The following is a 12,300-nucleotide window of genomic DNA, read 5'->3' on the forward strand; positions in this document are numbered from 1 at the left end:
ACACTGTGCTACAGGAATGCAGTTGTTTAATGCTGCACTATGAATGAATAACTGGATTATTTTGTTAGTTGGAGTTGACTGCTGCACTAATGTTGGTTGATGATTATTTAGACAGTACACAATAATTCCTAATTATAATAATTAGAAATGTAACTATGCATTCATCACAACACCTTAACCCCGTCCCCTCGTTCAGTTGGATCATCATGGATGCCCCCCAGACAATCTGGATGTTTGTGAAAAGGTCTGCATCTGGTCAGGACACACCTGCTAGAACAAAACTTTCATTGCTGCTCTGTTTTTGGATGAGGGTTTATTGATCACAGTTTGCCTTTAAATACAGTAGTCGCAAAATCCACTATTTTTCTTTAAGGCTCACGTTAGTGTACGTAGGTCTGGTAGTTGTGTGACTGTCTCTCCTACGTGTTGCTCTGCGATCACTGGTGTCACGGCGGAGTGAACGCTGCCTCACGCCCCAAGTCCACTATGCTGCAGTAACCCCACAACCCGTGACGGCGGGGGGAGTGATACGGAGGATGAATCAATGGATGGATGTCTTTCTTTCTTCATTCCAATTGTTCAGAAAATTGTATTGATGTGGAAACACGGCAATCAATTAGTGGGAAGCCGTCACTTCATGGGCAGCATAATTGGTCTGCATTATGGAAAATATAGTTTATGGTAAATGTTTATTGGATGTATTTATTATTAGACAATCGTGGGACACATGAAATGACGTAGCGGGCCACATTTGGCCCTTGGGCCTTGCGTTTGACATGGAAAAAAATCTGATCAAGTGTGGCAGAAAACTCAAATTTGCTTCATCAGAAGTCACATCGTGTTACTCACCCTGCTCCTGTAACAGTGGTAATCCACCAGCACCAGCCGGTTTCTGTCATTGGACAGTTTCGTTTTTAGGATCCGTAGAGAAAAGAAGCCAACCTGGAGATAAGCTCAGATAATTGTGATGTAAAGATTTTCTTATTTCCACAGACCAAAATAATTAATTGGTTAAAGAAAGAGTTAAGACACTATTTGACAAGGATCATGAGCAGTCTGGTAATAATGTAACAATGCTGTTGATTCGGTTCAGTATAGTAATGGGGGGCCTGAGAGTCTGCCTTTTCCTCAGTGCAGAACACACAACTGGACTTTTCTAGAAGACATTCAGTATAGCTGTGTAGCTGCTCATTTCTCCATTTGAGTGATGTATGTAATAGGTTGTTTAATCAATCCACTGGACTTGAGGGGGTGCACACAATGGTGAGAGGTAGAGAGGGGGTAACTCCCTGGTGGGGTGCCCAAAGAGCACCTTATTTAGGGGATGTTGCCCTGCTCATGGGCACCTCGGCAGGTGAACTGGCATCTCTCCCCTGCCAGTTCACACTCCAAACTATTTCTGCCCGATGTGGGTCTTGAACCGGCCACCCTCTGGTCCCCAACCCAAGACCAAGTGGATTGAGCTGGGGCCACCCTGAATAAGGTCATTTGACCTGTTTGGCCAGGATGCCCCCCCGTAGGCTTTTTGCTCAGCAATATACACTGATTACATAACTATACCATAATGGTCGAGAGCAAAATATGCTCATGTCTTGAAAGCCACAACAGACTTGCTGATTCCATTCCAGTTTGGAACAAACGCTTTGGGCTCAGAGGAACTCCAGGGACCTGACTCCATCAAAATACAACAACGAAAAACAGGCGCAGTGGGACAAAGCCTGAACATCACCTGTGTGTCAGCACCTTATTGACATGCCTGTTAAAATTCTCCATAAGCTTTGTTGTGACCTTTGAGCCCCAAACCTGCAGGACTACACTGCCACCATATTCCTCCGTCAGCGTTGGACCGACGAGCGTTTGGTGTTCGAGGGCAACAAGAGCCTGAGCCTGGACGGACGGCTGGTGGAGCTGCTCTGGGTCCCCGACACCTTCATCGTCGACTCCAAGAAGTCCTTCCTCCACGATATCACCGTGGAGAACAGACTGATCCGAATTTTTCCCAATGGGACCGTCCTTTATGCCCTGAGGTGAGCTGATTTCCTCCATCTATTTGTCTGTTTTTATATTTTAATGTATTTATTTGTCTTCGTTTATATTTTAATGTATTTGTTTATTTGTTATTTTACTCATTTTCAAATGAATGAAAATGTTCAAATGTCTCCCCCATTTCTTTCCACCACTGGGGGAAACAGCTATGGGAGGAGGCTTGAATGTAATTGGGGGGTGGGTGTCAGTTCTGTTTACTGGGTGATTAGAGCTACGGGCAATGAAAGCAACACTAGAACAGCCTCTCCAGCATTTATTGCTGAGCGTGCCAAAGGCTGAACATCTGACAAGTGACTGCCGAGTGTGTAACACAGGCGTTAGCTTTGTGATTAGCCTACATATTGGGTCAATGAGATAAAAAGCTAAGGTGGTAAGATTTCTTAAGTATGCAATCTTTGGATTTATAGTTCCTACTGTTTCATACGTCATCCTCCAACCTTTGTATAATTTATTATGGGTTACATAAAATGTGTCCATGATCATCTTTTGACTCTACTTATTTTATGCGATATACTTGCCCATGACAAGTTGTATAACATTCAGAGTTAATGTGGATCAAGTTCAAAGTTTTATTCAACAAAAGATTCAAACTAAACAGACAGCTCCGTCCACAGGGAGGCAGCTGACGCAAAGCAGGAAAATACAAACAAATTTGAAAATATTTAATGCACGTTATATTTAAAAAAAATATTACATCAACAATATGAATGAAACTTATGTTGATAGTATTAAATGTTTACTTGTGTAAACACCAAAATAATGTATCAAGAAATAAAAAGCGCTCATTGCAATCTCAATTGTATTTATCATACAATTAGTATGATAGTATGATTAGTATGAATTAGTATGATATTCACAGACCATACTTATATCTACAGCCAGTAGAAAGCCTCCAGCGGTCATGTGTCACGGCTGCATCACATCAATAATCAGAGCATGATCATGTCGTGATGACTAACCATCATTAGTTGGATCAAGTACTATCATGATTCAATACGTGGATGCTTCCCAGAGGGAAGTTCAGACTAAGTAATAAGTGATTATAAGTTAATAAGTGAAATTTGCTTTACATTATTATTAATTAACCTAACGCTATCTCCACTCACTCCCTTTAAAATGAAAGAGCACAGCCCCTCTTCTCTGGGGTCATTGTTGTCTTTGACCTATGGTAACTCTACCGCTGCCGTATTCTACTGCTGTCCCACACATGTCAGCAGATGTAAAGGACAGGTGTGCAGCCCTGTGGAACAGGTACACATCTTCAGCTCAGTCAGAGCACGCAGCAGCTTGGGCACAGAAATAATTCAACAGTTCACTTCATGTTCTTGGACTTATCGGGAGAAGAAGGCATGATTTACACGTGGGTAGCAGCTGTCGCCTCACAGCAGGAAGGCTCCTGGTTCGACTCCACCGGGGGGGCCTTTCTTTGTGGACCTCACATACATGTTTCCATGGATTCTATCCCAGTTCTCCAGCTTCCTCCCAACACCAACATTAGTGAATTAGTCACTATGAGGCTGGATTCTGTCTTCATTGTGACCTTGTGATGAACTGGCGTCGTGTCCAGGGTGTAGCCCAGCAGTGACACATGCATGGGTCACGGCTGCGTGCCAGAGGAAAGAGTTCATACTGTCCATTTAGATTGTTTGTAGATCATTATTTTGCATATTTCTATTCAATTCAAATTGTCCAGAATTATCGTTTTACTCAGTAACACTAATGAATGATGTTTGTGTGTTTCTTCAGGATCACCACCACTGTGGCCTGTAACATGGATCTGACCAAATACCCCATGGACAAGCAGACCTGCACACTGCAACTGGAGAGCTGTAAGAATGTTTATCATTACACAAGACAACCTGCTGTCAGCAGCTAATTAGATTTTTTTAAAAACAGAAATTACAGATAATTCTACTCTGGGTTCTGCTCATGACAAACGTGACAAATCATTTCTGCTCCTATTATTTACTGTTTTTTGACCTGGTGCCCCCATCTGGTGCCAATCGGGTGCCTGATTGGCACCACCTGTGAACATTGGTTGTCCCCAGTAGTCAGTAGGTGTCTGCTCTCAGAATCAGACACGTCTGTCTGGTCTGCGTTGAGTCTGTGCAGAAGATCAACTCCATGTTAGTGCTCCACAAAACCAAGCTGTGCCATTGTCTGTGTAGGTTCTCAGTCATCCAGGTCATGGTTATCCAAAAGCTGTTGAGTCGATCCACTGGACGTTAAGAAAGTTCTTGAAGATGTTTCGTCTCTCATCCAAGAGACTTCTTCAGTTCAGAGACTGGCTGATCATGTCCCAGCTTATAAACCCTGTGGGGTGCACCTGGTCAACCTAGACCAGATCTGCAAACTTTTGGACCTCTGCCTCAACACAACCTACTTCCAGTACAGAGGGAACTTCTATAGGCAGAAACACGGATGTGCCATGGGATCGCCGGTATCTCCTATCGTGGCCAATCTGTACATGGAAGAGATGGGACACAAGGCCCTTACCTCGTTCAACGGAACACCACCAAGACACTGGTTCCAGTATGTGGACGACACATGGGTTAAGGTAAAAATCCATGAGGTGCAACCTTTCACCGAACACATCAACTCGGTGGACAGCAACATCAAGTTCACCAGAGAGGATGTAAAGGACAACAGTTTGCCCTTTTTGGATTGTGAGGTCGGCATAAAAGATGACAGAAGTCTGTATGTTGGGGTATATAGGAAACCAACACACACGGACCAATACCTGCTTTTTGACTCTCACCACCCACTGGAGCACAAGCTGGGCGTCATCAGGACCCTGCAGGACAGGGCTAATAAGCTACCAACCAGTGCCCAAGACCAGGTGAAAGAACACCAACACTTGGAAGGGGCACTGAAAACGTGTGGATATCCTGACTGGACCTTCGTGAAAGTCCACACAAGATCCAGAAGGGAGAACAACCCAGTGAGGACGGAAGAGAGCAAACAATGGTTTAGTGATCCGTTTGTGTCTGGAGTGTCGGAAAAGCTGAGGAGGATCTTTAACAAACACAGGGCTCCTGTGTATTTTAAGCCGGGTAACACCCTCCGACAAAGACTGGTCCACCCAAAAGACCCCCCACCACACAGTCAGAAGACCAATCTGGTGTAAGCAATTAAATTCCCCTACGTCTACATGGGGGAAACCAAACAACCACTACACAGAAGCATGGCTCAACACAGAAGAGCCAACACATCAGGACAGGACTCAGTAGTCTGCCCCCCCCTCAAGGAAGAGGGGCACTCATTTCAGGACACAGATGTTCAGACAGGGAAGATAAATGGTTTGAGAGAGGAGTGTAAGAGGCCATCCACGTCAAATTAGAGAAGCCATCTCTGAACGGGGGGGGGGGTGTCTGTGACATCACCTTTCTCCCATTTATAATCAGGTCCTTTCAAACTCCGAAAAAGATTGTCTCAACGGATTGACCCAGGTGATGGGTCTCATGCTAATGACCCTCATTAGCATACAAAGGTGTAACTCGCATCTCAACGACCCCCTTTGACACCCCCACCAACAAAAATTGAAGAGCCAGGCGGGTTTAACGACGGTCGTTGGAATGTGAACAGCACTGACCACACCCCACAGGGTTAATAATCTGACCCCACCCCACAGGGTTAATAATCTGACCACACCCCACAGGGTTAATAATCTGACCACACCCCACAGGGTTAATAATCTGACCACACCCCACAGGGTTAATAATCTGACCACACCCCACAGGGTTAATAATCTGACCACACCCCACAGGGTTAATAATCTGGGACATGATCAGCCCCCCTCTGAACTGAAGAAGTCTCCTGGATGAGAGACGAAACGTCTTCAACAACTTTCTTAACGTCCAGTGGATCGACTCAACAGCTTCTGGATAAGCTGTGCCATTGTTTTTCTGTTATATATAGTATATCTTCTATATGTCTTGATTTTAATCCTGTTACCTAGACTGAATAAGTCGTGCACTCTTAACTGGAACACATATATTCCAGCTGTAGCCGACTACATTTCCTCTATTTAGTTTCCTTTTCTTTTACCTCCTCTGGGGGTTAATTAGAATATAAAAACCTAGAATTTGCATCTTAATCACACCCTTTGGTCCGGAACACATTTTGTTATCAGACACTGCAGCTTTTATTAACTGATGCGATTATAATCTGTTATATATTATTATATTTATATGGTGCTGTCTAAAGCACTAGCACATCTTAAATTAAATATCAAATAAATTTTGTATGCTTTTTAATTTGAGTTATAAAAACTCTCCAGGGCCCAGTGCAATGCAGCATGCATTAGTCTGTTAAGTTATGAGCAAGAGTTCCTTATCACGAGTGTGTGCTACCCCCTGTGAGGAATAAATGAACAGCACTAATGCATTCCCATTAGCAGAGCCTGTCGTAGCTGTGTGTGTGTGTGTGTGTGTGTGTGTGTGTGTGTGTGTGTGTGTGTGTGTGTGTGTGTGTGTGTGTGTGTGTGTGTGTGTGTGTGTGTGTGTGTGTGTGTGTGTGTGTGTGTGTGTGTGTGTGTGTGTGTGTGTGTGTGTGTGTGTGTGTGTGTGTGTGGTGCTCCCCCTCTGACTACAGCTCCATACAGGAAGCATTAACAGTCATGTTGTTGTACTTTCTATTCAGTGTCATTTTAATGGCAGACGGACTGGAGGGGTGACTCTCTGTCAGGGTTACATAACATCTACGAACAGGTTTTCAAAGGTGTTTCCATCCACATTAGCCCCAGCCACATGTTTCTCTTGTTCTATTACTCAGCATCTGGGGGGGTGGGGGTGGGGGTCCACCCCCCACTGAGACCTGAACTCCTAACAGCTCAACCAGAAGAGGATCAGACTTCAGCATCATTTCAGCAATTATAATCCCAGCTGTTAGCGCCAGAGCTACTTCTGTTGTTTCAGTGAAAAGTACTCAGAGGGGCTGTTTCTATGCTATCACCATCATCATCACCATCATCACCATCATCGTCATCATCATCATCATCATCATCACCACCATCATCACCATCATCATCACCATCACCATCATCATCATCACCATCACCATCATCATCACCATCATCATCATCATCATCATCGTCATCATCATCATCATCATCATCACCATCACCACCATCATCATCATCACATCACCATCACCACCATCATCATCATCATCATCACCATCACCACCACCCTCATCATCATCACCATCATCATCATCATCATCATCATCATCACCACCACCACACTCATCACCATCATCACCATCATCATCATCATCACCACCACACTCATCATCATCATCATCATCACCATCATCATCATCACACTAATGAACTGTAGTGGCTTTAAAGGCTGTTGTGTAATGTGTTCCACCTGCACCAAACCTGGAGCTGTTCCAGGAGAGGAGAATGTAAAACGCTCCTCATTCTATCGACTCAGTAACATGCAGTGATTTTGCTAAGTTACAATGAACACGTAAACAGTTGCACACATCCAGCGCTGCACAATAGATGCTATTCCTGATCTGGGTTGGTCAATGGTTCAGTCACTTTCTGCTGATTCAACATCCTGTCTAGGAGTGGCTGGACTGGGGGAGCTAGAAAATGGCAATGGTACTAACTGGAAACCTGCGCTGAAAGGCCTTCTGGGGGGCTGTAAGGAACTAAATCATCGTGCACTAGTTTTCTCAAAACCATTTCAAGTTGTAAAATTTTTATGGACTTAAAAATATTGATTTTTGCAGTTATTTTCTGGACACTTCGATAGAAACCCATTTCTTCTTTCACAGGGGGTTACAACATCAATGATGTCATGTTCTACTGGACCAGAGGAAATGAGTCTGTCAGTGGTTTGGACACCCTCCAGCTGGCCCAGTACACGGTGGAGGACCACTACACGTCTGTCTCAGAGGCCGTGTATGAAACCGGTGAGTCCTGAGGGCTGGCTTCCTGACTGAACACAACCTTTATGCTATCATGCTTTCTTAAAAGCTGTTGTTTCTTGTCTTAAAGGCAATTATCCAAAACTGGTGTTCCACTTTGAGCTGAAGAGGAGCATTCTGTACTTCATCCTGGAGACCTACGTCCCCTCCAGCTTGCTTGTTGTCCTGTCATGGGTTTCCTTCTGGATCTCTTTGTCCTCTGTTCCAGCACGTGTTTGTATAGGTAGGAAACCACAATCAGTATGTTTCATCATTCATCGGGAGTGTGTTTCCTGATATAAACACAAGACGTGTATTGATCTACCGAGCACACATGTTGAAAGTTAACTGTCGTTACGGAATGAATCATTTTGAGAGCAGATTAACGTTCTCCTGCCTGCTGGAGACGACAGAATGATGGGGAGGCGTATCTCTGTTTTCTATTATTAACAGCAGTGGAGAGACTCACGGCGGAGGACGAACGGCTGTAGAGATGATTTCCTCCTGATAGTTGAGTTCCTCTAATGATTGGGTGTGGCCAGTAGATTTCTAGACAAACCCCTGGTGGTCATTTGAGCTCGCTGCTGCACTGCCGTTGAACAATTCACTCACACCTCTCTGCTCGAATGAATAAAGAAATCTGAATATGTATTTTTGGGTTCATTTAAAATTAATCACAGACTCAGCAGTAGCAGTTAAAAGAATTTGTAACTGAGGCGACCCGGGGTGGCAAAGGGAATTACAACGAGGTGCCATGATGTGTTAGTAAAGTGCATGAACAGCATGCTCAACTTTTAATAGTCATGAATTATTTACTATTATTACTAAATATAGGCTAATCATTACAGTTTTTGACAAATTAGTTATGAAAAATGAAAAAGCAACTGGATTTAAAGAATAGTATGACAACATGTATGTATCTAAGCAACAGACAGCTTACCTTGGCATGACGTTAATATGACTGATCAGACTGGAGGTTAATGTGACTCACATCTCAACAGTCCAGTCATTTTTAATACTGGCTGCTGTCAGTCATTCTTATTTATATGGACTGTCACATAAATAATGTCCTGATATTACGTTTGCAGCTACAGGATATTAATTCTGTTGCATATAAAAAACGAGGTGAGAACACCGTGTGAACATCAGACGAGCAGGAGAATCAGGGAACAATCCTGGGACGTTACGGGTCGACTGAGCCCCCCATAGCTGAGTGTGTTTCTCTTGTGCCAGGAGTAACAACAGTACTGACCATGACCACTCTGATGATGGGGGCGCGCACGTCGCTGCCCAACGCCAACTGCTTCATTAAGGCCATAGACGTGTACCTGGGGATCTGCTTCAGCTTCATCTTTGGAGCCCTGATAGAGTACGCCGTGGCCCACTTCTGTACCCTCACTCACGCTGACGCACACATGCTGATGGTGAGGCATTCAGCATTGAAACACACACACACACACACACACACACACACACACACACACACACACACACACACACACACACACACACACACACACACACACACACACACACACACACCAGCCTGTACCCACTGTATATACGCATGTGACCAACCACCAGTGTGTGCTAGAGTGAACTAACAATGTCCTACAGGATCAATAAAGTTGATTATATTTCCATTAATGATGTGGTCATTGTTGTTGAGGAGACACTCTCGTTTAAAGAACATAAAGAACATCATGTGACGTACGTATGGGTTCTTTTGAACAGTGTTGGTGTTTCCATGGCGACAGTAGACTAAACTGTGTTTGGTTGTGTTCTTCCTGTAGTACGGACATCACTTACACGACTTGGACAATGAGAACAACGGCATCGTCACGACGATCTCCAGTCATTCCAGCCGGGTCAAGAGATGTAAGGACCCGTCTGCAACCCCCACACCGGCTCCAGCCTCCCTGGAACTCACCGTGAGCCCCTCGAGCCCCTCGGCCAGTGACCCCAAGCCCGAGGTGTCCCCTCCAAAGCCCGCCCACTGGTGCCTCACGCTCCTGGCCAGCGTTCGCACGGTGCTCCGCTCCATATATTGTTGTCATGTGGAGAACCCCCACCACATAGACAACTACTCCAGGGTCTCCTTCCCCCTGTCCTTCGTCTTAGTGAACCTGTTGTACTGGACTTATTATTTGTACTTTTAGCATTCATTGGCGTGTCCCAGAGAGCGTGACACAAAAGGTATATGCAAGCAAAATGAATTTAACATATGTATGTACAGTCGGTGTTCTTCCTGTGTTCCTGGTGAGTTTGGGGAAGGGTACTCCTGGTGTTCTGGGGGGGAGTGATAAAGTATTCTGATTCTGCTCCCCTGTCCTGGAATTGAGCCATTGTCATTCAAAAGCCAATTCCTATTGGACTGTTTTCATAAAATGATCATTGATAGTCACAGTTTTCATTTTGCATTTCTGGAGCTGCGTTAAAGGGAGGTAGGACATAGATGGATGCAGTAATGGGGAGGAAAAGAGACCAGAGGAGGAGAGTACCTGGATAGAGAGGGAAAACTGGAACGAGATGCTCCAAACCATCCACACACAGCAGCACTATCTGTCTGCACTTCTTACCCTGATTCTGCTAATGTAACAGCCTTTAGTCATTTTGGTTATATATTGAAAATATTCCCACTAAAAGCAGTGACGTGGCTCAAGCTAGCTCTGAAGGTTCACAAGGAAAACAGCCAATGAAACGCTGTGAAACACACGATTGCTGAATAATATAATCTCTTACCAAAATAATATATTGTGAAATATAATCAGGGGGAAGTTGAAATAAATTCTGAAGTTATTTATTATTTATTCATGTCATAATTCACTTTTCTTCATTTATATTTGTACTAAATCTGCTCCATTTATTACACCAATAAGAACTTTAATTATAGTGGATCACATGATTAGCAGCTAGCAGCTAGCAGCAGTGATGGGCTCGGCCCATCTAGATTACCTTCATTGCCACTCATTCAAATATAAAGAAAAATGCTATTTTATATGCTGAGCCACTGGAAAACAGTATAAAATATGTACGTTCCATCGTTGCTGTGGGTTTGGTGGGCAATGGACACCCCACTACCAAAGCCCCCCCCCACACCTGATCTGAATCAGACCTGTCTGGTTTTTTGAGTTAACTTTTAAGATACCTTACCTGCTGTGTCCAGCAGTGCTTACTACCCTAATTCGTATGGTCAGACTATATGAATTTGGATGGCACACCCAGAATGACCCGAGCACTGAGTGCCAAGTGACGGACACCGTCTCCATGGACACCGTCTCCATGGACACCGTCTCCATGGTCACCGTCTTGGGTTTCTGCAGTCGGAAGGAGAAAAACTTGAAGACCTGTTTGAGGTTTTCAAGCTTTTCTAAATTCTGTCTGACCCTTCATGAGATAATAAAGTAGTGGCTGTTCAGTGAAGCAGAGACACTCGTTCTGTACAGGGTATTTATAACGGAGTAACAGTTACTTTAACAATGTTTATTTTCCTTTAATGTGTTTTATCTGTAATGTTAATCTGTGTGTGTGTGTGTGTGTGTGTGTGTGTGTGTGTATATATATATATATATATATATATATATATATAATTTCTTTTATATAATTTATTTATTCTGGGTCTCGCCAGAATAAATGAATGGATGAATGGATGGATTTATATAACATGGATTTGGGGCAAGTCCATTTTTTTATTTACTTTTCACTAAGCTGTCGCTTTTAAATATTTTCTTTTTTTTTCTCAGGGAATGTCACATGTATTGATAAACCACATCAGGCGTATTTATAAGGTTAGTTCTTATCAAATTTTATGCTATTTGGTGTTGATCCAAGTCAAATAGAATGAATTTGGCAGATTTCAGTATTTTGGGAATATTCTTACTTTGTGAGTTCCATGCTGGGCCTGGGTGGGGGTTTATTCTGTACCAGGACAATTAGATTTGGTCATTTCTTTACATTGAACACTGTGGGGCTCCTACTCAATGTGCACTCACTATGTGTTCTGTTGTGGACGCAGCAGCCAGACAGACAGGCCCAGTGTAATGGGGGTACATGGAGCAGTCTCTCTGCTCCTGTGATGCTTAAAGCAGACCTTGTTATCTCAGACATTATAAAGTGATTGGAATTTCAATAAAGATGTCATCATCTGCACATTTACACACTGGAGGGGTTCCTTCTTCCCCAGCTCTTGTGCTGATGTCATCTGGGTATTGTTGGTATGTTGGTTCAGGTGATGCAGTGTGTTTGCTGTGGGGGAGGTGATTTTAAACTACCTTTATTTATCCTCCTTTATGTCTTTGAATAAGGGAATTTTAAGTGCATTTTCAAATACCAGTA

General features: G+C 43.6%; 1 protein-coding gene across 1 annotated transcript in view; it reads left to right on the forward strand.

Annotated features, from left to right (window-relative positions):
• LOC137603364 (gamma-aminobutyric acid receptor subunit pi) overlaps positions 1 to 10,124 on the forward strand; it is a 34,891-nt gene extending 24,767 nt beyond the window's left edge. The window contains exons 7-12 of the mRNA XM_068326734.1: positions 1,810 to 2,027; positions 3,793 to 3,875; positions 7,834 to 7,971; positions 8,057 to 8,209; positions 9,199 to 9,389; positions 9,759 to 10,124. Of these exons, the coding sequence (XP_068182835.1) occupies positions 1,810 to 2,027; positions 3,793 to 3,875; positions 7,834 to 7,971; positions 8,057 to 8,209; positions 9,199 to 9,389; positions 9,759 to 10,124 (1,149 nt within the window). The remainder of the gene's footprint in view (positions 1 to 1,809; positions 2,028 to 3,792; positions 3,876 to 7,833; positions 7,972 to 8,056; positions 8,210 to 9,198; positions 9,390 to 9,758) is intronic.
• Positions 10,125 to 12,300: the final 2,176 nt, after the last annotated feature.

Source organism: Antennarius striatus, chromosome 11 (assembly GCF_040054535.1).
Source record: "Antennarius striatus isolate MH-2024 chromosome 11, ASM4005453v1, whole genome shotgun sequence".
Taxonomy (NCBI): domain Eukaryota; kingdom Metazoa; phylum Chordata; class Actinopteri; order Lophiiformes; family Antennariidae; genus Antennarius; species Antennarius striatus.